Source organism: Sciurus carolinensis, chromosome 3 (assembly GCF_902686445.1).
Source record: "Sciurus carolinensis chromosome 3, mSciCar1.2, whole genome shotgun sequence".
In the NCBI taxonomy this organism is placed as follows: domain Eukaryota; kingdom Metazoa; phylum Chordata; class Mammalia; order Rodentia; family Sciuridae; genus Sciurus; species Sciurus carolinensis.
Window position 1 is genome coordinate 119,309,050 of NC_062215.1, and position 26,170 is coordinate 119,335,219.

General features: G+C 41.2%; 1 protein-coding gene across 2 annotated transcripts in view; it reads right to left on the bottom strand.

Moving 5' to 3' along the window:
* The window catches only part of Lrp2 (LDL receptor related protein 2), a 192,046-nt gene extending 166,995 nt beyond the window's left edge, over positions 1-25,051 (bottom strand). For both annotated transcript variants that reach the window (XM_047547019.1, XM_047547018.1), the window contains exon 1: positions 24,822-25,051. In XM_047547019.1, the coding sequence (XP_047402975.1) occupies positions 24,822-24,900 (79 nt within the window). In that variant the 5' untranslated portion in view covers positions 24,901-25,051. The remainder of the gene's footprint in view (positions 1-24,821) is intronic.
* Between the last annotated feature and the right edge of the window lie 1,119 nt (positions 25,052-26,170).

The following is a 26,170-nucleotide window of genomic DNA, read 5'->3' on the forward strand; positions in this document are numbered from 1 at the left end:
TGTCATCTCTATTCTGGAAACTGAGTAGCTGTAGTTACAGTCTTGAGTTAATCAGAGAATGGATGACCTGATATTTAAAATATGGGTCCTTAAGTATTATAATAATTAAATAAAATTTAAATTAAAGTCTAACAACTTCAGGTTTCTTTTTCAATAAAGGCTAAAATAAGAAGATACCAATGGGGGAAAAATAAATGTTAGCCATGCCAGGTATGGTGGCACACACATGTAATTCCAGGGACTTGAGAGGCTGAGGCAGGAGGATCACAAGTTAGAGGCCAGCCTCAGCAACTCAGCAAAGCCCTGTCTCAAGATAAAAAATAAAAATATCTGGGTATGTAGTTCAGTGGTAGAGCACTTACCTAGCATTTTGGAGGCATCTTGGGTTCAATTCATGGTATCACCAAAAAAAAAAAAAAAAAAAAAAAATCTAGCCTAAGAGACATGACTTTCAGTTCTGACTCGTACAGCACTGACTCTGTTCCCACACCATTCCAAACAATAAGTTCCATGAGGGCAGGGACCATTTGTCTTATCCATCAACTCACTAAATATTTGTTGTTTAAATGATGCGGCCTGATGAACTAGAATTTAAAATGATATGCAGTTTTCACACCTAAAAAGTTTCTGACCTGCCAGCCCAGCATGGTGGCACACAACATAACCCAAGCAAGTCAGGAGACTGAAGCAGGATCAAAAGTTCGAGGCCAGCCTGGACAACTTAGTGAGGCCCTAAACAACTTAAGCAAGACCCTAAATCAAAAAAAAATTAAAAAGGGCTAACTGAGGATGTAGCTCAGTGGTAAATTGTCCCTGTGTTCAACTCCAGTACAAAAAAAAAAAGTTTCCAACCTGCAAAAGCAGGTGATAATGAGTATTAAGGAGGCTCCTGTCAATGACGAGCACAATGATTGAGAACAGTTGTCCCTCCCAGGCTCTCCCGTCCCTCATCCAACTCTAACAGTCCAAGAGTTGTTTCCCTACTGTCTGATCAAGATAAAATTTTGAAAACCTGAGCCACCTAGCTTGGCAGGAGGCTCAGAGCTGAGAGTGAGGAAGTTGATGGTTGCCTTATCTACTGCCCATAAACAAAGAATCATTGGCCCAGTCTTGGGTCAAGTACAAGACTGAAAATCAAGATTTCTTCCAGGAAACACAGGTCAAGCTAAATTCAAAATCAATCTACCACCAATTTCCTATTTTCTTATTTATGTATTTTTCTATTTTCTCAAAATGTGCATTTCTATGATTTTTGTCTATTTTATATCAGGTGATTCTAGGGAGTTTTATGTGAAATACCATAAATGTATAATTTCAACAACCCACAAGATTGATAAATATAAAGGTTTCTCTAGAGTAGACCTTCAACAATTAAACTGCACATTAAACTTAAACATGACTATCTTTCTATAGTCATAAAAGGATTTCTGTTGACCTCAGCTCAGACCTCAGCATAACATATAGAATTAAGAACAAAAATGAATTCAGGAAGTAGGGTTCAGGTGAACACGCCTATAATCCCAGCAATTCAGGAGGCTGAGGCAGGAGGATCCCACGTTCAAAGCCAGTCTCAGCAAGTGAATGAGACCATGTCTCAAAATATAAAATAAAAGGACTGGGGATGTAGTTCAGTGGTCAAGTGCCTCTGTATTCTGATTTAATCTCTAGCAGAAAAAAAAAGTCAGGATCTTAAATAACTACTTAGCAAAAATATTCTTTGACTAAAATAATATACGATAATACCTTTATAATACATTCAAAGGAAAATTTTATCATCCTAAATCAGTATCTTATTTGCAGTTGAGTAGAGATAAACCTAGACATCCAACCTCTGCAAAGGAGGAATGAAATATGCCTTTGCCCTGACCCTACCCTAGGCTTCTCTTATCACCCTCCATTGCACAGAGTGAGCCTCCAAACCACTTAACCAACATGTGGAGGCTCCAGTAAACAATTGACCAGTGGCTCTTTAGGAGACAGAAGAACAGTGCCCTGTTTGGTTGCCTTGCCCAATTTGGCTACCCAGGTTGGCAAACCAGGTCAAGCAGCCCATCTCCCCACAGGAACCAAGTTGCCAGGGTAAGCCAGGTCCCTAGAAGCCTGTGTTCACTGTTTACTGTGCACACTCAACACTTCCCTCGAATGCTGGATAAAGTTACAAAGAGGGAAAAGCAACTTAAACTTAAAAGGCTCTTCTGATAGTCCAGGAATGAGGCGATTAAAGCCTTATCTGGCCAAATGGTCCCACCTCGGCTTCATTTCCCCCACCCCTCTCTAAAAAATCCCTTCCTCCTCTCTCCTTTACTGTGGCCAGAGTTTTCATGGCTCTCCACCCTGACCCCAAAAATCTACTCCCAAGCAAACCTATTCACGGGAAGGCTTAGTGATTTTTAAAGCCTTCCATGGGTATTTGCACTTTCTAGAGAAAATAAGAAGCCCTCAAGGGGATGAATTTTGTAATCGTGGCACTTTAAGTATCTTATGTCCAAATGCCTTTTCTCTGTATTTTCCTTCTTCCATTTCTGCTTGATCGAGCAGATTTCAGGGGCACAGTGTATCTTATCAGGGTTCCGAACATCGTACCACATAGGCTGTGGTATGTGTACAAGGCCATCTCTACTGATTACAGAAGCCTCATCAGCAGTGAGACAGCATTTTTCCATTTTTAAAAGCACAGGCCAGTTAAAATAAAATCAAAGGGCTTCCTGGGAGAATATGGTGCCATCTCTGGATCAGTGCAATACATTTTAGATTAATCCAGGCTGAAGAAAAAAGCCCTAGGGAAATATTGCAAAACCAACAACTCCCAGGAACTCAACAAGAATCTACCAAGAAAAGAAAATGATGCATTGAAACACTGCAGTTTGGGTTCTTCTGTAAACTGAAACCCTTGAGTACTATTTGTAACTCAAGGAGTTCCCTCCACTAGAAACAAGATTCCCATGTGGAGTGTGTGTGTACCATACACACATGCACACACTGAGGTCTCATGGACCCAGAAGTCTTCCAGACCATGTCTGGACACGCATTCATAAAGCTGTGCTGCAGAGCACGCTCACTCAGCCATGAGTTTGTTGACCATCACTGGATTAAGTCAAGATGCTTCTGTGAGCTGGACTCCTTATTGGTTCAACTACTGCTGCATATGGAATCATTATTACTTCAAGTCTAGGAGTCTGTATTTGCCTTCTTCCACTCAGTCCAGCATATCTAAAAGCCAACCGCTTTTCCACATAAGGCTAAGAGGCAAAGTGTGAACTACTAGACGGCTGCACATTACTGACAGTGATGTGAAATTACAGTAGGGCAAGGAAGGGAGGAGGGACAACTGCTCAGAAGCCAAGTAACTCTCCAGGGTTAAGTCCCTGTCCTCATGTACCCTGGATTCAAACCCCGGCCCTACCTCTTGACTCTGGCAGTCATGTCAATGTCCGTGCCTCAGTTTCCTCACCTGAAAATGGTAATAATAAGAGTTCCTCTTCATAATGTTCACATGAGAACAGAGTGAGAAGAATGGGCCTGGGGCTTCAGGCGTGTTCAACGAATGCTGGCTCTCCTTACTATTCATAGGCAAGTGTCTTCTGATCCTTTAAATTCTACATATTGTCTCCCTTTGACTCTATAGGGTTTTTTTTTTTCCAGTTGCATATGTATTTGCTTATATACTAGCACTTTCATATTTATAATCTGCAACAAAATTGGATAATCTTTTTAAATTAATCTAATTATGAGAGCTTATTCCTCCCCCAAAAAGTGATTTAATATAGAAATTTGAGTATTGTGTTATTACTAAATTATCATTTTTATTTTAGATCGTACTCTCCTTAACTAAGCATTTCTTGTATCTCAGATTCATACAAAAAATAATATAGTTGTATACAAAATAAAACCAAATTAGAAAAATGGAACTTAATTCACAAAATCAGGGAAGTTTTCAGGCACATAACTGTTACATGATTTCTCAAAAATATACCATCACTTAGTGAAATAAATTAATTATTTGCTAGATTATTTCTCCTGATAATAGCTCTGGGGTTTTTTTTTTTTTGCTTTTGTTTTTGTTTTTTTTGGTGGTGTTGGCTATTTGTGCAGAGGCAGGGGTTGTTTTTCTTGTGGTTTGTTTTGTTTTGTGGTGTTTGGGATTGAACCCAGGGTCTCCAACATGCTAGGTAAGTGCTCTACCACTGAGCTATATCCCCAGCCCTTTTCTTTTTATTTTGAGACAGGTCTCACCAAATTGCCCAGGCTGGTCTCCTGCCTCAGCTTCCTGAGTCACTGGGATTACAGACATGTACCCACACCCAGTGGGAAATTATTTCTAACTTGGTGACATTTTTTAAAAGACCAAGCATGGAGGAAACATAGAACTTACATCTCACACAAGGAAAAATCCTGAGCTTTTCAAAATTTAGACTGCTGACAGTATTACCACCACACCAATCACTCAATGAAAATGATTCTGATATGAAGAAACCAGAAAATGAGCAATATTTCTAACCTCAAAATCACAGATTCAGGGATGCAACTACATGATATATATCTGTACTGTAAAGGTCAAAGGTCAAGAAAGATCTTAAAGTCAAATCCAGCATTTGGAAGGGCGGATATATGCTATGTGCTTATAATTTCCTTCCTATGTCTTGGAGTCATTCAGAATAAGTTTTATCATTCTTCCATATAATAGTGCCAGTTTTCCCATGATTCCTTCTAGAACACCGTTTCTCTCCTCCAAACTCTTCAAATTTTCTATGTCTTTCCCAAAATGTGGTATTAAAAGCTGAATCAAAGATGCCCAGTATCCACCTGACCATCTGTGGCCAGAACAGTAGTAGTATGTCACAACATTCATTTCCCCTTTCCTTTTTAATAATGGAACCCAGTGTTATTCAGGTGAACAATGTACTCAGCTAGGAAGCTCCATTCCCAAACTTTAAGTAAGTGTGGTCCTGGGACTACATCTTGACCAGTGGGATCAAATGCAAGCATTCGCGTTGTGCAGGACCTAGGGAAAGTCTCCTTTAAAGAGAGAAGGTGCACCCTTCTTTTTCCTCCTCCATTCCCACTACCTGATATAGAGAAAGGATGGCATTGGCAATAGCAGCCATTTTGGACAATGAGGAAGTCACAAACAGAGGATGGTGATCGTGAACATAGGTGCTAGGTCCCTGGTGATACCATGGAAATACCACACCAGGCTTCTACTGCTGCTTACATAAGAGAGAAATTAATATTTATCTTGCTCAAGCCAAACAAAATTCTCTCTGCAACAGGAGTCCAGAGTAAACATGTCATCCTCCCCTGCATTTGGACTTGCTTCACTACAACTCATGTCAGTCTTTTAACTTTTCATGAAGCAAAGATGTCTTGAGTCCTTGCTTATGCTGGCACTGTGCCATGCACAGGAGACCAGAAGAGGCACACATGACTCCTAGCCTATGCTCCTAAAACACATAGACATAAATAATTATAATTCATGGTATGGTGATAAGTGCTGTAAGAGAGATTCAGATAACATCCAGTGGAGATCAAGAAGGCCCTGCAGAGGAAGGGTCACTCAAACTACAAATATGTGAGTCTGAGGGGGCAGGGGGATAATCACAGAGCAAATGAACCAGAATGAACACAGAGGCAGGAAAGTGCAACACATGTCTAAGACAGAGCCTCATTCTTCTTCCAATGTCACTGAGACCTGTCTTCAAGTTACAAAAATTGCGCTTGAGGCAGATTTTCTTTTACATGAAATGTTTTTAAAAAACATATTTCCAAGATTCATGACACCCTCTAAAGCCACTCAGTACACACATGGAAGCAATTCATTTCTCTATACATTTATGAAGCACCAACTGTTTTTTCACCAAATAAGTTTCTCCCAATCTACTAAGCCACCCTACTTTTCAACAAATATTATCAAACTTTTTTTATATTTTAAAAAAACATTTGGAGGTGGTAATTTGGCAAGATTCTACTGAATGGGTAGAAGTGTTCCCAAGGGGTGTATTCTGATATATGATACACTAGAAATGTCTAAAGCAAATGTAGTTCTTAAGATTCCTCTTATTATTAATCATTTTGTTAAATAGAGTTAATGTCACATAAAAGTTACATGACATTAAGTTACAGAATCAAGAGAGTAGAGCACGTGGAAATAATAGCACACCAAAGATAAGTATGTAAGACCCACAGCAAACTCTCCCATTCTGCCTCGGCTTGTTCATTAACAAAAAGGGGATCATAATGGATACCTCCCTGGACCATCATAAGGACTAAATGTTCTAGTCATGGTGACTGTATACCAAGTTTCAGTAAATGACAGCTCTCATTACCTATATTACCCTTCTTCCTCTCTCTTTACTCCCTACCTACCAAGATGGGCACTATTGACATTTGGGCCTAGAAAATGAAATGTGGGACTGACCTGTGTATTGAAGCTGGTTTAGGTCTCTATCCTCTGCCCTCTAAATACTAGTAATGATACTCAGACATCGTGACAACTAAAATATGCCCCAATGCATTTCCAGATGCTCCTTAAGGAAACCCATCCAACTAAGAATCCATCAACTAAACCAGAGAAAATGTCACACACTACATCCAGATGGTCAAGAAGCCAGAACTTGCCAGGCACTGTGGTGGACACCTGTGATCTCACTGGCTTGAGAGGCTAAGGCAAGTTCAAAGCCAGCCTCAGCAACTTAGGCAACCCCTAGACAACTTAGCAAGACCCTGTCTCTAAATTTTAAAAATATATAAAAAGAACTGGGAACGTGACTCAGTAGTTAAGCACTCCTGGGTTCAATCCCTGGTACCAAAAAAATAGAAGGAAGGAGAAGGAGAAGGAGAAGGAGGAGGAGTAGGAAGAGGAAGAGGAGAAAGAGGAGGAGGGGGAGGGAGAGGGGGAGGAGAAGAAAGGAGAAAGGAGAAAGGAGAAGAAGAAACAATGACAATTTTTCAAATAGGAAGATTCAAAAACTGCCCTGGAGAACTGGGGTTGTAGCTCAGTGGCTGTTAGGACTTGGATGTGAGGTGTCCACCAAATTCTCACATGTGAGACAATGCAAGAAGATTCAGAGGAGAATTGATTGGGTTGTGAGAGTCTTGACCTAATCGGTGAATTAATTCCTGATGGGACTGAGTTAATAGTAACTGGAGGCAGGTGGGGGTGGCTCCAGGGAGTGGTTTATTGGGGGCGTGGCTATGGGGTTTATAGTTTGTATCTGGAGAGTAGAATCTCTCACCATCTCTCTGCTTCCTGATCAACACGTGAGCTGGTTGCCTCTGCCACACTCTTCCACCATGATGTCCTGCCTTACCTGGAGCCCTGAGGAATGGAGACGGCCTGCTATGGACTAACACCTCTGAAACCATGAGCCCTCAAATAAACATTTCTTCCTCTATAATTGTACTGGTGAGATCCTTTTAGTCACACGCAGCAAAAAAGCTGACTAAAACAGTGGCTGAGTCCTTGTCTAGTATGCATGAAGCCCTGGGTTCAACCCTCAGCATTGAAACAAAAAAGAGACAGAGAAAATGCTACTGAGTATTTATGAATGTTAATTATCATGCACACACATTGAGATGGCTAGACTAATATTCCTATCGATAAAACACATTCAGTTATAAGAAATAATGGAAATTATCAAAAACAGAAACACATGCAAGCTTTCTCTGTATCCGTGGTGACTCTGTCTCCTTCTTGTCACTTCTAGGTTCACAAGCATAGTTTGAGGCTCATCATCAGTCACCCCGATAATTCCAGTAAGTAATCCTCTAACTTAACTGATTGCTCTGCTTTTCCTCATTGCAGCAAGTATTATCTTTACAAAATGGAAGTCTGACAATTGTACTTGCCAGCTTACGTTGCTTTGAAGCATACACATCCTCTACAATGCACTCCCTAACATCTCCTGCAACACACCCTCCTCCAAGACACAGTTCTTTTTTTTTTTCTTTTGGTACTGGGGATTGAACCCAGGGGTGCTTAACCTCGGAACCACATCCCCAGTTGTTTTTATATTTTATTTTGAGACAGGGTCTCACTGAGTTGCTTAGGTCATCACTAAATTGCTGAGGCTAGCTTTGATCTTGCAATCCTCCTGCTTCAGTCTCCCCAGCTGCCGGGATTACAGGCGTGCACCACCATGCCTGGCTAAGACTCAGTTCTAATAGCAAATCTATGCCCTCATCCTTGCCCTCAGTCCCCTCATGCCTACTGGACTTCACCATTCCCTCTTCTGTGTTTCTAACCCTCTATTATACCACAAGTGCTTATGTTCATGTCTCTACATCTATATATCACAAGTTGCTGACACAACAGGCTTTCAGTAAATATTTGTGCAATAAAAACAGCAGAGATCATTTTAACCATAACTACTAGCCAACTCTAGTTTGATGGCTTTCTCACCTATAGAATTTCTTGCTGTCCTTTCTGTAGTTTCAATTAAATAATAAGAGACTCTACAAGAAAAAAAAATCACTATTAACTGTGATTCTTACATGTTCTGCTGAAAACTTCTCACAAAGTCAAGGGCTCATCTTCAAGTATATCTTCCCTCTGGAAATCCTTCTCCTTGACCAGAGAACACCCCTGACCTCTACTCATGCTTCTATCGTTCTTGTCCTCAGAATTACAGAAAGAAAATTCTGAACTCTGGACAAAACCAAGTTTACAGGAAACAATTCCAGGGCACATGAAACACTGAAAACACTGAGTCTGCTGAGAAGTTTGAACTCAGTAACATGACATCAGGGTCTGTGCCTTCGAGACCTGGGAAATGAAAGACCAAATGTTCTTGGGGAGGACAGGCAGATTACAAGGGCTTGTCTCCTAATAGTGCCTCATCTGATAGGTCCAGCTCCTTCAAAAAGCTGTAGTTTTTCCCCAGCAATTTCTATGAATAGAGAATTTGACAAGTGGTTTCTTTATTTGAAAAGACCACAGCGTGGTGGCTGCTCTGAGGCACTGACCCAACCAAGAGCTGGTCAACTATGAATGATTTATTACCAGGTTCCCGTAGGGCCAAATGTTTGGTGAACACTCACCAAGTGCCAGGACCTTGCACACGATGTCCTTTAAATATCCCCAGGAACATGCAAGGTACAAATGACTAACACCCATTGCATAGACCAGGAAACTGAAGCTAAGAGAGATCAGTGGGAACCCATCTGGAAAGCAGCAGATCAAAATCTCCAGGCTCCAATTCCAGCCCATGTCCCAATACCAGAAAGGGTTTGGTCACAGGTTAACTCTATCCCAGGTAAACCTGCTGAGATTGGCGATCCTGGGGCAAGTGAGAAAAGGCCCTGGGAGCATGACCCAGAACTTCTAAAATAGTAGGAGAGCCCGGTTTGGCCTGGCAGCCAGAGACTGAAATTTACATCACTGGATTCAGTTCATTCCCAAAATGGAAGCCACCTTCTATACCTTTGAGGAAACCACAGACATTTTTCCTCACAAACAAGGAGTCATTTTAGCATAGAATTTTTGCAGTTATGTAAACTTTTACTAACTCCTCAAAAGTAATTCAAATATTCCTTCCTGGCACAGTTCTCAACAGCCCTATATAATCTGTCCTACGATGCAAGTCCTCCAAGTTTTCAATGCCCTTCAGAAATGCAATGGCACACTCAAAGCTATGAAATAGTTTATAATATTCTGGTCCACATTTCACTGGAGACCAGGACACAGTCAAGTCACCTTACCAGAGAAGGGAATTTTAAATGATAAATATTTCTTAAAGTAATGATCTTTTAGTTGTACATTTGTATGATATTTTGAAATCCAATTGAGATTTAAAGATGAATGCCATCAATAGAGTCCAATAGGCTGGGGATGTAGCTCAGTGGCAGAGTACTTGCCTAGCATACACAAGGAAAAATTAAAGGTAAAAAATACATATACCCCAATGGCTTGATAAATTCCTTCTAAATGGCGCATCTAAGTTTCCATTAAGGTTTACTATTAGCTAAAAAACCAAAAATCTGTTTCATTTTATTATAATCCTCGTCCAGCTTTAACTTAGGAAAAGAAAACAATTAATGATTTAATAATAAGCTTATCCTAAAGTGACTTTCAGCATTACTTTTAATCCCCATTCTCTTTTAATGTTACCAAGTACACGCTTACTTATTAAGTTTCAATTCCCTAAATCATTCTTTCAAAATGTGCTGAGATAAAGGAGCAAAGGTGTCCTTACACTTGACTTTTCCTTAAAACCATATATTAAGCGTTACCCTGGTGTGTTCCTCTCAAACGGACTGGCTTAAGGATTCTCATTATTAAGAGTAAGGATGGCAGGGAGGGAATGAGAGGAGGAGGAAAAATCTCTAATTTGTCATCAATAAAATAAATCAGGAAATAGTCTTTCATCTTAAGAGCACAATTTACTGATTTAGTCATTTATTTACAAAATTGATGGAAATTGTTAACAAGGAGTTAATTGATTTAAGTCACCTGATTACCACAGTTAATTAACCACACTGACTTAATCTGCTTTGAAAACATCAACTAATCATTTCCCAGGTGTCAAGGGGTAAATCGTTAAATAAAAAATAAACCTCTGTCTCCTCTTCCAGAGAGATTTCTTGAGGGTGTTTTCTTTGCAGATTCCAATTGAGCAACATGCCAAGTTTGTGGGATTTTTTTTCTTGCATGGCTACAATGAAAGAGCTGCCACCTTTCCAGGGTTTTTCCCCCATTATAATAAAGGACAGGCAGTCTTGCAAACTTACTAACCATGTCATTTTGAATTACTTCAAAAATGAGCAAGGAACAACACTTCCTGCATAAAAATGAACAAATGAAAGGCAATGGAGACTTTCATCTAGGAAAGCGAGTTTTCAAAAAAGGAACTTGAGAAACACTCTGTTTTGAGAGAGTGACTACAAAGAACTAGCACAAAGGAAGCGGGAGTTGCCGAACTGTTCTAATCCTGATTGTGGTGGTGGTTACACAGATACAAACATATATTAGAACTTTTAGAAATAGGGGTTGGGGTTGGAGCTCCATGGTGGAGCACTTGCCTAGCATACACAAGGCCCTGGGTTCCATCCCCAGTCCTAAAAGACAATAAGAAAAAAAAAAAAAAAAAAAAAAGGAACAAAAGAAGGAAAGGAAATGTATGCACATCAGTTTTAGCCTATGCTAATTCAAAAATAAAATAAGCACTTCACAAATGCCAATACTCAAAGCCTGCCTCTCTGAGAACTATAAAATTTTATTCTCTTTTTCACAGACACCTTCCCTATAAAAGAGTGGGCTAAGAAACAAGCACTGTTAGAAAAAACAAAAATATGTCCTATGTATCTCGTGTTCACCTAGTTCTCAATTAGTAGATTCACTGCTTCTCTTGGAGAAAAACAGAGCTGCTGTCTTTGATCTACCGATGTACCCAAGGAGCAGGAAGGCCCTGGAGGGAACCAAAGTTCCAGGTCACTGTGACAAGGCACACTTAGATCCCCTAAAGGGCAAGAGTACTACGGCTTTAACAAAAGTCCATTCCAACTCCTTTCTCTTTCTCATTCCTTCAATCACAGCAAAATGCCTGAAAAATAAATCTGATTACAGTAGGATTTTCGTGCACATATTCACAATCTGCAACAACTATTAAAGACCCTTTGATTTCCCTCACAAGGAAGTCCAGATGTTGGATACATACGCATCCTTCTCAGCTCAAGTCCCTCTGGGTGCCATGATCTCTCTCCCATCTGCCCTGTTGGGTTTAATTATTTATAGGGAGAAACATCTACCTTACACTGTCCTCCAGTTAGTATGTTCAATTTTTAAACCATACATTTTTGTTTTTCACTAGAACTTCAGCTTCTGGTGATTACTTAGCAAATTCTTTCAACACCTCACTGCACCAAATATTAGGAAAGAAGTAAACTTTGGTTGTGGCTCAGTGATAGAGCTCTTGCCTAGCATGGATGAGGCACTGAGTTCGATCCTCAACACCATATAAAAATAAATAAATAAATAAAAAAGGTATTGTGTACATCTACAAATAAAAAACAAATTTTTTTAAGAAATAAACTGGAAAATTTTTCGGAATTTTGGTACATAAAAGTTAACTATTTAGAGACAGGTACAGTGACACATCCCTACAATCCCAGCTACTCAGGAGGCTGAGGCAAAAGGATCACAAATTTGAGGTCAGCCTGTGTGACTGAGCATGACCCTGTCTCAATATAAAATTTAAAAAGGGTTGGCACCCATAGGTGCAATCCCTCATTCTGTCAAAAATAAATAAATAAATGACCTTTTAGCAATTGACTTGGGACATGTGTGTATTTGATTTTCTTCATTTGTAATTCTTTATTACACAGTAACATAAAAGAAAAACAGAATTTCCAATCAGCAGTAATCATTATGATTTTAAAAAATTATAACTGCCATTGATATTCCAATCCAAGAGTTTCCCCTCAAACTTACCAGGTACTAACAGATCCCTAAGGGATTATTAGAGTCTTCAACATTTTTGCTTCCAGGATTGATCTCTAATTTTCTTCTAACAATCCTATTTCAATCTAGTTAACTAAGGGAAACCATGCTAGATAGTAAAAACTTCTTTTTGAAGCCAACTTAACTATTCCCAGTAGGAACCTCACATAAAGCCCCCCTAAGGAAGAGGAACAATGCCTTTTTCCCCACAAAAAGCAGGTGAGTTCCTTTCAAGACTACCTCAAACCTTCTGGTACCTTCTTTTGTCCCTATCAAAACATATCAACCCCAAATCTCACTCTCTCTGATCCCTGCTCTGACGAGCATTTACCATGCAGAGTTTCAGAGAGAAACACTCTTACTGTGAAGAGCTGGTTCTAGAGATGATAGAACAGACATCTTTGGCAACACTGAATGATACTTTTGGGGCCAAGAGACCTTTAAACATATCCAGCACACAGGAGATGTCTTCTCTGGATCTATAGGAGCAGACTCCTCTGGGATATAAAGAGACTTAGCTCTCATTTGGGTTGTTCATTACTTCCTTCTAGGACTTTAAGACTTGGCATTTTTTCCATCAATTTGAAGCAAAAAACTTTAAAAATCTATATAACACTGCCATCCCTGATGAGAAGCTGGACTAGAACTGTGGTTAGATAAGGGTGCTCTGAATGAAAAGACATGTAATTATAGAGAAAAGGGTGTTCCTAGAAAATAGTAGTACAGAAGAAACTCAGCAGGCAAGAATCAGATTGAAGCTAATGAGTGTGAAAGGTCATCTAAGGTGGAACAGAAATGGACCCTTCCAGCACACAGCTGTTTTGAACAGGGCCCATGTAGAGGTAATCCCTATACTTTGTAGTACCTAGTTACCACGTGCCAGGAACATGAAAAGGTCATGATCAACACGTACTGAGTGAACTGCCAAAAGTAGCAGGAAAATGTCCAAAAGTTGAAATGAAATGAGAAGGTACCACCCTCTGAAATGAGGTTGACTTATGGTTATAAGAGCCACTAAGTAAAGGTTTACAGAGAAACTGGCTTCCATTTGCTCTTATTTATCCACAATGACAACACTGGCTTTCTGACTTCAAATTGTAGCTCCACCATCTAATTTGAAGACTTTTGACAAATTATCCCACCTGTCTTTGCCTTGGTCCTTTACACGTAATATTTGTACTATTCATAAAGAAGTAGGTAGATTAATAACCAAAAAATACTTCGGACCTGATACACAGAAGGAATTCAAAACATTTAGTAATTTTTAGGGCTGGGGATATAGCTCAGTGGTAGAGTGCTTGCCTAGCATGCACGAGGCCCTGGGTTTGATCTGGCATCACATACACACAAAGGTAGTGATTATTTTAGCTCATTCCTCCACTTCTTTATCAGTACATGCATGCAATCCAGTCATTCCCCTCTAAATTAATTGCTACATATGGAGTCCTCAAAAGAATGGGGACTGACATGAGAACAGCTGTGCCCAAAGGACAAGCAGCTACAGGCCTTTTTCAGCAATCTGGGGCCCTCTTTGGTTGGGCCATTTTTCCTTCATTCATCAAGAACAAGACTCAGGAACGCCCTGACTGGACCTGTGGTGCTCTTTCCACCACAGTCCAAGCAGCCCCCTGAGTTTAGAAGCCCCTCCTCTCTCCAAAGAAGGCCTTTTGTCTCATGGAGGCTGTTTTCACTGTGCCATGATCTCAGAAAGCTTTCTTTTGTGTTCTGTTTAAACACAGAATGACAGTCCACTAACATAATGTCTAAAACTTTGGCCTATCTTTTTGTAAAAGCTACTGTATCAAATTTGTCGTAAAAAATAGCAGAATGACCCATTCTGTAGCATAGAGAAATTCTCACAGGGTAACCAAGAGCCTGGGATGGAAGTTACAAAGACTGATGCAAAATCAGCTACTCTCAAGTGCACTGGGAGTCACCAGGGGGTGGGGGGTGGGGCACAGAGGTGTACAAAAGCTGGGAGTCAAATGAAGAGAAACAGCGTTGCTAAGCCACTTGCTTTCAGAGAGACAGCAATTTTCTTTTTTTTTTCTCCATCAGGATCCTGAGGGGGCCTCCAGGGGCCTGGGGGAATTTAGGGCTGGCAAGACCAGAAACATGGTAAAGAGCTGAGGATGCCTGTCCTTAGCATCCTTGGTGGCCTCTATGCACCACCATTCGACTTTATTTAGCCCTATTTTGGACACTAGAGATAAAGCAATGAATAAAAGAGATGAAAATCCCTTACACCATAGAATAGAAAAGACAATAAGCAAATAAACAAATTAAGTAATTTAATTAACATACCTTCTCAGATGGTGAGAAGTGTAATGGAGAAAGGAAATCAGGAAAGAATCAGAGAAGGCCACACCCAGCAGGTATCCATGGGCAAATACCTGTAGGAGGCGAGGAAGCAAGTCATACACAGTCTGAGACAGGAAGACAGAAAGTGAGTTGGAAGGCCTGAGAGTGCTCACTGGGTTGGGGGAAAGCAAGGTATCACTGTGCCTGAAGCACTGAGTTGGGGAGAGGAGGACACCAGGTCAGGGTGGTAATGTGGAGGCCAGGTGGTTGGAGTCATGCAGACCACTGAAAGGACTTGAACTCTTCATGAGATGGGGAGGGGCAGGACACCTGGAGATGCACCACTCAGGTTCCCCTTCGAGGAAGGACCAGCTGCAGGGAAGGACTCCCTACCTGCAATCAGCATCTTTGGGATCTGCCTCGGCTGGCAAAGGCCACCTGCCCAAGGGCAGGCCATATCCAGTGGCTGAGCAAGGCCATCTTGCTCAAGGTCTGAAACAGGACACTCTAAATAGGCAACTCTTGCTCCAGGACTTCCACTGGGTTGCCCAAAGCCTTGTCACAGTTCAAGTTCTTCTTTTGCCCATCCTTTTTCTCTTTCCTCTCACGGATATTGGTCATGGCAATACTTGTGCTCCAAGCTCCATTTCAGCATCTGTTTCTGGACAACCCAACTTGCTTGTGACAGAAACCACGGGAGCTTCTGAGCAGAGGAGTGCCATGATCTGACTGATAGGAGAGGGCTCTTCTAGCTACTATCAACAAGTAGACAGAATTCGGGCAGAGAGAAGCAGGTGACCATAAAGAAGCTACTGCAATAATCCAGGCAAGAGATGGTGGTCACATGGACCTGTGTGATGGAGTCAAAGACAGTGAAAATGGTTAGATTCTAGATATATTCCAAAGATTGAAGCAAAGCAGTTTTCTGAAAGATTAGATACTGGTGGAAAAGAAAAAGAGGAATCCAAGGTTTGGGGCCTGAGCAAGGATGGAGCAGTCAATTCCTGGGGTGAGGAATTCCAGGTGGAAAACAGATTCAGAGCATTAGTTGAGACCAGGAGTCCAATTTGGGATCTGTTAAGTCTGAGATGACTATTGGACAACCAAATGGACATGTCCAATGAGCAGGTGGATATATTGGTCTGGAGTTTAGGATAGTGGTCTGGATTAGTACACAAATTTGAAAGATGTGAGCATGTAAGTAAGACAGGATAAGGCCACCAAGGAAATAGAGCACCTAGAAAAGGAAAGAAGGAAGGACACCTGGACAGTGTAGTTTTTTAGAAACCAAAGAAGAGTTTGGTGGAGGAAGACGGGATATACTGTGTCTAAGGGTGCTCATGGGTTAAAGAGGATCTGAGCCAGAACAAGGCTGTAGATCAGTGGTAGAGCATTTGCCTAACACGTACAAGGCCCTGATCCTCAGTACCCCAAAAAGGAATAATAAGACCAAAGCCAAGAATGAATCAGTGGATTTAACATGGAGGTCATCAGTGACATTACAAAGAAATATGTGTCAAGGATGGTGGCAAAAACCTGGAGGGAACAGATTCGAAGAAAAACTGGAGAGAAACTGCAGGGGATATAGACAAAATGTCAGTGTGGAAAGAACAGAGAAATGAGGGTGGTATCTAGAAAGGAACGTGGGACCAAGAGGATTTTGTAAAAGAGAAAGAAGACAATTGCTAAGAGGTGAAAAAGAATGTGATCCAGAACATGGATGAACTGGTTAGAGCAGACAGAAGACACAGGGGGAAGTGCAAGAGATGATGGTGGAGGGATGAGGTGGTGGAATTCTCTCCTGATCATTTCTATGTTCACACTTATAAAAACAAAATCAAACAATTGAGCAGACAGTCTCAAAGGCTTAAGGAAAGAGGAGAACGTGAGTGGGTCATAAAATATAAGCTGAGGAATGTGAGGGACAGTGAAGACAAGGTAGTGTCAACAAACTGTAAGTCCCAGTGAGGTCAACAAAGACAGGGTTAGGATATAAAGGAAATGAGCTATCAAGTTTTACAGTATTCCCATTCCCACCATGGAATCCATGGCTGCTCCAGAAGCCTGTGGGCACTGAGAGGACGGGCTGAGCTAAATTTCCACCTTATTTGAGAAGGGACTAGAAAACCTCTGACACTTGTTTACATCATATAGTGGGAGGAAGAGCTTCAGGGGTGTCCAGGGAAAGAGCCAAGAATACAATTAGGACACACACAATGGCAGAGGCTTAAGACCTGTCATGCTGGCCAGAAAAGATGGTCTTACCCTCAGACCTAAGAGTAGTTATTCTTGTAACTTTCCCATTCAGAGCAAGGAATAGATTTAACCAAGTATACTAAACTAAACTGCCACTGGAAGGACTCGGTAGTGACTGGTCATCTCTCTCTAAGTCCCAGTTCATAAAACTAAAAAATAATAGCGGTTACCTAGGTCAGTTGTTCCCAAATTGTCTGACCCTCAGAACCACCAGAAGCTCTTCAAAACAAATTCCCTTATCTTTAATGTAGTAAGCATGGGTTTTGACCTAAGAATCAGTAGTTTGTAAAACTCCGCAGGTGATTTTTATGATGTGTCAAGTTTGGGAAGCTAACTGGCATCTATCCAAGGTCCTTAGAAATTATAACACTTTATGTTACTGTGATGAAATAATGCTTTTAAGAACATAGCTAAAACCTTTTTCAAAGCTGAATTCCCTCTAATTGTGGACAAGGAAACATGTAGCCCCGCTTGCCCTGGTAGCTACATTACAACCATATGGGAAACCAGACTGACAACAGAGCTGAAACTTAGAGGGGAGTAGAGTCAAAAAACACAAAGAAAGGGAACAGGAGCCCTGACTGCACCTCACCTGAACTCCACTCTGCCTCAGGGTTTTTCACTTACATGAGCCAATAAATACCCTTTATTGTTTAAGCCAATTTGAGTTGGGTTTTCTATTTCTTGTTTCTTGAATCAAAAAGTGTCCTACAAACCCTTCCCTAAATCAAAAGTACACAGTGTGGCAATATATGAGAGCATTTTCCTCTTACAATAAGGTTCAAATGTGGTGAGATTGACATATTTCAGATAAATTACTTCCATTCTGCAATTCACCTCTACGGATTTTTCTATGAAATAAATGGTTTTAATTTTTTTGAGCCTTTACTCAAAAAAATGTTTCTTGTTAATGCAATAAAAACCAAAGAATTGGGTCTGAAATGACATGCAAATCTCTGACAATATAAGACAGGATATTTTTATATGGGAATCCAAGAAATTCTAACATAACAAAATTGTGGCTACTTTCCTCTTCCTCTTCTTCAGATTTCCTCAACACCCATTGGACCTCAAAAGCAGATATGCTGTCACTTAATGTAAATCAATAGACAAGTAAATTAAGGTTTATTTTCAAATTTATGAGGAATCTGCATGTGTTATTGGTTGGTGGTGCTAATTTAAAAGAGACCTTTGGGTATTGCTTACAAACTTGGATCTCAAAATCTGGACAATAAACAAGTCATTGTATCTATGGTAATATCGGCTTAACTTTTCAATGCACAGAATGATAATTACATTTCCTCCTTTCACTCATTTCTCACTCTTTCCTATAACCTTGGGGTCAGGCATGACCTGAGGACTAATGATCAAAAGTATTGAGATTTCAGCACAAAACTTCAAATAGTCTAATATGTCATTTTTCTAGGAAAGACACATTTCTTAGTGCTGTCGTACATCAGCAGTGCCCAAATATGGAAGTTAACCATCTTAGTTTAGGAATAATAATGTTTTCATTTTCTTGGCACATGCTATTCAAATTAAAATTTAAATTAAAGACCAACAAAGTAGCCATCAGCACACAACACATATATTTGGCTTTTGAAAATTAATCCAGTATGGTATAAAAGAAATCTGTTCTACCATTTGTGGAGGAAGTCCCTAGGACTCCTAGACATGCACCAAGATGTAGTCTATCTCCGTGGAAGCATCTTAACCTGTCTTCAGACTCTTCTCTCTTCTCTCTGTCTACCTCATTCTCATAGCTGAGATTTAGTATGTGGAAAAGGGACAAAGTCTTAGTGACATAAACAAAGGAGTGAAAGTGAGGAGTAAGGATAGAGGAGTCACAGAAAAAGTGAAAGCCTACAATGAACTCAAGAGTTCCTATATGCTGCTCTCTACACTCATTTTCCAGAATTTTCCTGTTCATCACAAAGGTCTCCTCCAAATAAGAAAACTTGGGGCTCCAAACAAACCTTCACAAAGCCCTTCCTTCTCCCATTCTCCTCCCAGACTTAAAAGTTGCAACGTGATTCCATGAACATAGAGCACCATGTCTTTTAATGTCTCTAATACTTTTCTCCCTTTAATTCATGGAGTTATCCAAGGAATGCCAGCCTTTTCAAGTCCATCTTCACACAAAATGAAAATCACATCCTCAGTCACTGGTCATTTTTGCAGCTCAGTATCTGTTCACCCTTCTCTGGTAGCTTTACCCCAAATTCCCTCTAAGGTCCACACTTACTCCATGACCTCAAGGACCAAGTAAGAGACACGTGCCTAAGCCATAAGAACACTTCATAACTCTGGATATGGCAGTCATTTGTCCCATGAGCCTATGACCTTGCAAAGTCCCTGTGATGCCTCTGAGACATTTACTGAAAGCAATCAAACTCTTGCTCTTTCTCAGTAGGCATGTGATTGACAGTCGTTTTACACCAAAGGCGAACATGTTTGGGAATGGAATCATCTCAGAGACAGGAGACGAAGAGAAAACAAGACTGGCATGACATAGGACAAGCCTCTATTTTGTATTTGATTGAACCAAATGAAACTGCCAGGATCTGACTTTTTTGGCTTGGAAAAAAGGGCAATCTCAGGTAGCTCAACTGAATATCTGTACCTTTTTGAGTATGTATTCCAATAAATTTCCTTGGCTTCAGTTGGTTTAGCATAGGTTTCTGTCATTTACAAACATAATAGTCTTAGAAAACATGTAAAGTTGTCACAGTCAGTAAAAGGCACATCAACCTAAGTAGATGCATCCTTCTTGGAACCACTTACAAAGAAGATACCTAGATACTAACACATCTCCACCCCCAGGTTATAAAAAGTCAAATTCTTTAGTAAGATGATAATGATGGATAGAAATCTATATGAGACTTCACAGTCTCTAAGACATTTCATACTTTTGTCCTCAGTCGATCTGCATAACCATCCTGTCAGGTAGATATGAACCCATTTTACATATAAGTAAACTGACCCACATCAAAAGTTGTTGTACTGGATTTCCTAGAGAGTAAAAAGCAGAGCTAAAATTCAACCCCAGCTCCTCTAATTCCAAAAAATCTCAAAATTCCTCATATTTCCTAATAACAAGGTTTGTTGAGAAATTATTCAAGGAACATTTCATGAACCTCTACAGAACATATGAAGCATCCTTAACATTTCAAAACAACCATCAACCTGATCATTTTCAACAAGGAGCCCCAAACTCTGACGCTAAAACATGTCCAATCCTTCTAAAGTTAGTGAAATCTTGGTGGGGGTCATTAGGAACCAGTGAAATCTAGATGCCTCAGTTCTTATGTTCCCTCGCCTTACAGTACTATTGATACTACTGAATCACTAGCATACTGTAAGCACTTCATACCAATATATATTTGTGGAATTAACCATAGTGGTAAAATTATTTTAGAAATTCCTCAAAAATAAGCAAAGTTAACAAAGTAGGACATAACTAATCAAGTAATAATAATGAATATTCCATCAAACTCATTTTCCCCAATCTAGCACAGGGCTTAACAAATAATATCTTTTTAGTTGGTCTATGTTCATGCAGTCAACCGTGGAAATTCTTTTCCTTTTAATTCAAAGCCTTTTGTAAACACCCTCTACTTTCTATGTACCCTGTTCTGGCTGCTAGGACTTAGCAGACACTCCCAAAGTCATTATAACAATATTTCTAGTAACACAAGAAATACATCTAGATTCATAGTATCGTTATTTTTTAATTATAATAAAAATTCTCACTTAAAAAATTTAAAAACCTGTCAGTGTTTTTAGAGTGACTGCCTGCATAAATGATTAACCATGACCTAATAATTACCTTGAGTAGGACTAAAAACCTAGTTTTATAGCAGTCAGCACTAGAAAATCCAAAGATTTTCAGGAATGTGTTTTAATGGCCCAAAGATTTGCAAAATGGGTCTGGAGGCTTGGTCCTTGGGAGTTAGGGCTCTGATGTGGCAGAAGTGCCCCATCAAACTGAAAGTACATGCACACAGTTCTATTAATCTATCACAAGATTCTTCTTTGGCCTGGGACAAGAGGTCTACCCAATTTTTTTTTCAAAGATGCACCAAGGTCATCTACTTGTCATACTCTGACTCATCTGATAAGTCAGGATCAACTGAAAGGAATCTAGAAATCTCCTCAACCAAAGAGGATGGGGACTTTCAGAGGACATTATCTAAAAATGGTCAAGTGCAAAGACTGGGAATGAGGTGATCAGATTCAGATCTTAGCTCTACTACAGTCTCCATACCCTCAGGCCAGGTACTTATCCCCTTCCCTTTCACTCCTTTCAGGCCTGTCCTCCCTCCTGAGGTAATTGCTTATCTGTAAAATAATACAAGCAGACCAGTTTGATATCTAAGGTTCCCTTTAAGTGCAAAAAGTCTTCATTTCTACCACATGACTAAAGGGAGCTCAGGCAGAAGCCCTATAAAGAACAGAAAAGCGGAACCTCACATAGAGAAATATAAGCCAATTGCTGTGAAATAAAAGCATCAATCAGGTACGAGAGGTGAGATGCAACAAAACATTGCATATTTGTTATTGGTCCCACAATTCTTTTAAATGTACAAACTTCACTCAAAGACATAATTGTCTTAAAAGATGATACTAACTCTTGAGGACATCACCACATTAAAGAATAAAACCTTGTTTAAGATCAATACTATTTTCTTAAAAATAAAAAATATTTTTAAAAAACTTCAGGGTACATCCTTGGATCTGGGAATTCCTCAAAGAACTATTAGTAAAAAATGCTTACAGAAGACTTTTCTACATGCAGTGAAAATTGGAAATAGGAAGAGTAAGCAAGAGTATTTTACTTTAGTGTTGATAAAAATAAAAATAGCACTTTCCTAACAAGTGCAAGGCCCTGGGTTCAATTCCCAGTGCCTCAAAAAATATGTACATACACAAATATAAAAATAACTACTAGTTTATTTTCATTGTCTATATACCATACACTATTCATAGAATGTCATGGGAAAAGTTCTTATTATCATGTCAACTTTGCAGTTAAACATCTGAGCCATGCAAAGTTAGGTGCCTTCTCTAAGACCACACAGCTAGGACGTAGTGAAGCCATTGCTACAACCTAGAGAGCTTAACTCCTGAAGGCACTCATAAATTTTTTTCTTGAAAAGCATTGTGAAAAAGATGAAGAAATGCAAACAATTTTTACAGATATGGAATTTTGAAAACAGAAAGCCTAACCATGCAACCCTCAAAGTTCTGCTTTTCCAATTTCTAGTGGCACAAAGTTAGTGCTGAGTTTCTACCTAGAATTCAGTGCTTAACTAAAGGCATTCACAATTTCATCATATTTTATTTCATATGATAAGACAGTATCAATACAAGGGGAATATAGAAGTCTCTTCAACCAACTAGACTGAGGACATGCAGAGGATATATATCTAAAAATATATCAGATATGAAGACTAGGAATGACTTGGGATCAGGTCTTAGAAACCTGAAGTTTCTGAAAAAATATCCACCATTCCATGGTTATGAAGCAGCAGGTAAATTTTACCCAGTAGGGTAAAAACGCAAAATGCTGCTGGGCTTCTTGAGTAAACTTACACATGCACAGTAACTTAGCATGACATGTTTAGCACAAAAGAAAAGAGAGAAACAGAGAGTCACATACTGTAGTGGTTACATTATGAATTCTAGAGTCAGAATTCCCTAGGTTTGCCTCATATCTTTGCCATTTTCTAGCAATATGAACCATGGGCAATTACTTAATTGTTAGATGCCTCCATTTTCCTATCTGTAAATTAGGGATAATAACACTACTAACTTTAAAGAAATATTATAAAGACAAAATGAGTAGATAACTGTAAGATACCCAGAACAGGACCTGTCACATATATAAATGCATACTATGTTATTACTGCTGTACATATTATTATAATATATTATCATAGAATGGAAGACACATGGATATAACTACCAAGAAGAGAAGAAACTGGTTAGAAACTAAATCATCCACCCAGGGAAAAGAACATGTTCTAGTTGTACAGGGATTTTGTAGATTAAACAGGGGACTATTTCCTCCTGACAGGCAGTGTAGTAAATCCTATTGCTATATTTAGCACATAAGGTATATATATATATATATATATATATATGTATATATATATATATATACACACACACACATATGTACATACATGTGTACATACATGTGTGTATATATGTATATATACATATATACACATATATATATAGCAGAAACTCCTCACAATAAAAATAAACTTTCTGTATCTCCAACACTGAAAAAGCTGTCCAAAGAAAGAATTATTAACGTTCTCTCCCTGCCTCCCCTCCCTTTCCAAAGATTTTTGCGAGACCAGAGGGGTTTGTTGGCATTTCCAAACTTCTTCCCAGGAAGTCTGAAATGGGTGCTGCTAGGAGTTGCTGTATAATTACTTACTTGATTCTCTCTAAGGAGCTTACGCTAAGAATTGAAGCAAGCAAGCAGATTAACCATTTGAATACATGCCACGGCCCATCCACAAGCCCTCCCCTCTCTCCTCCATAAATGGGGGCTTCCACAGTCCCCACCCGTCAACCCCAATACGTGATCCAGGGAAATCAATTTATTGCTTTGGCTAATCCGGCAACAATAGGGGTTTCATTTTTATTGTAGGGCAATTAAGATGTCCGACGGGAAGGCGCAGGAGGGGAAAGGGGGGGTCCCCCATCCCCACAGACAGATTAGTCCCTGCAGTGGCAGCAGTGTCCGCTCTGTCTGTCTGGTGGTCTGTCACACGCAGCTCGCGGCTGCTACCTAGCAACGCAAAGCCAGGGAGAGAGCTCGCGGGCTCTCCTGTAGCCTCCTGGCCCTTTCCATTCATCCTGCTCGCTCCCTCGCTGGCGCTGGCTCTCTCTCGCTGTCCCCCACCCCCAAAACCCCCGTGCTCTCTTGCTCTTCAACTTCGCTCTTTCTCCCCTCCTTCTCTCCATTCCTTTCTACTTGCTTGTCTTTCCCTCAGTTCTCAGCTCCTCTTACTGTTTTTATTCCCTCCACTTCTCCCTTTCTTTTCCTTCCCTCCATTTCTGTAAAAACAACTCTCCAACAACTTGAGAAAAGTTTAAAGCCATACTAGAAACTTTTTCCGCATTCGAGCCCCAAAACTGGCGACGCAAACCGGTCCCATTCATGCACACAAAAGCCCCCACCTCCCTGTTGGAAAGCAAAACTCTTCGAGAAAATACTCCAGTATCTCAGCCGCTTTCTCGGCCAATCCCGCCTCCCGGTCTTATCTTGACTCGTAAATGATCTGTATCATGAGATGCGGTCTCTTGGGGGTCACCGCGGGACCAAGTTTCACCGGTGATGGGAGGGGGAGCCCTGGCCTGCGGCCCTGAGCGCACTAAGCGATCTCCCTAGCCAAGCGCTGCAGGTGGAAAGCTGCGCTCAGAGCGGCGAGGACCGCTCAGACTCCGAAGAAGAAATTCTTGGTAGGAGCAGGTTGCAGATCTGCAAGGGAGATCCTCTTTTTCCCGTTCCCAACTGCAAAGGGTTTTCCAGAAGGGTCGGGACAACCCCGCGTGGGAAGAAAGACGGGGTCCCAATGGGTTGAGCTGTCACCAAAACCGGTGGAGCTGCGTTCTCAAATTGGCGGCTGCTGAGTTCCTGAGCCGGTAGTGGGGTGCTTGCGCTCGCCACTCGCAGGGTAACTTTAGAGCCCCAAGGAGAGCAGCTCCCGCGCCGCCGCCCTACCCTGGCCGCTCCCCTCCGCTGAACTCTACCCTGCCGTGCCCAAGGAAGTCCATAGCTCCGGCATGGCTCTGGCCAGTGGGTGCTTACCTTGGCCACTGACCCGCACCAGGCAAGTGGCGAGAGCCAGCAGCAGCTTGCACCCCACCGCCGCCGCCCGGCGCTCCATCCTCGCGACAGTCCCCGGCCTCGCCGTTCCTTCCCCGGGAGGTGGGCGCGCGTCCCTCACAACACCAGCAGCGCCTCCTCTCCTGATTGCTCCTTGCGCTCCGCACCTCAGCTCGCTCCTAGCAGCAGAAAGCCTGCCGCGACGCCTGAGGCATCCCGTTTTCTACCCGCTCCAGTCCCCACCCTCCAGACAGTGCATAAAGCCCTTTAGACCCGACCGCCCCGGAACTAGCATGCGGGAATCCAGCCGGGCAGGCCCCCTGCCGCCCGGCCCGCCCCCTGCACTTTGCAGCGCTAGGAGGAATGGGCACTCGAACACATGCGCGCTCACATACGCACACTCCACACACGCATACACTCATGCACGAACTAATACAGGCACACACACTCCTCACTGCCACACAAACTGATTCAGTCACACACGCGCGCACTAAAACACTAACATAGTCACTCTTAAGCATACTCACACGCAAGCTTGCGCTGCCTTTGCCTCTCCGCAGGATTTGCTCCGGAACAGAAGCAGGCTAGACGTCCCACGGGGAAATCGGCCGGGGACACAGCCTTAGAAACTAAATGAGCAATGCAAAGGAATGGAGAAGGGGGTAATATCAAAAGTAGAGAAGAGAAAGAAAAATAAGAGATGGAAAAGGAAAGAAAAAATAACCAAGAAAAAAAGCGGGGGAGGCAGAAGGGAAGGGAAGAGCACACCAAGGAAGGGAAAAGGGCAAGAGTAAAGAGGCAGTTGGACAGATCTGCGACCCTCATTCCCAGACATGAACTCTCTAGGCTCCCTCGGAGTCCCTGGTTTCCCCAGATAGGGTTCAGGCTGCTCAAATGGAGTTGTTCGCGTCTTTACAAGTTAGAGAGGTGTTTGGATCATTGTTGAGGAAAAGATTGGCATGTTTAGCTTTTAAGTGCCACGTCTGCATGTGTCGCGGTCCAGATCGAGCTTCTTTACAAATCTGTTCATTTTGAAGCAAACTTAAAAGAATGTCTTCTCCGTGGTGCCAGAGCGGGTTATTAAGAAGAAGAAACGCTAGGGATTCACGAAACTCCGCGGTTCTCTTTTGGGGACTACGTTGAACTAACAGAGGGGGGACCGGGCTCCCAAGAGCACTGCAAATGAGCCTTACACGCGACCTCAGAGCCCGGTTCCCATACTGTACGGGGCACCGGAGGACGGAGAGAAAAGAGCTGGTGCAACTTATTGCGGGCGCGGAGAGCTCAATATGAAGAGTTGTAGTTTCCGGCCAGAGGTCTTCCTAGAATCT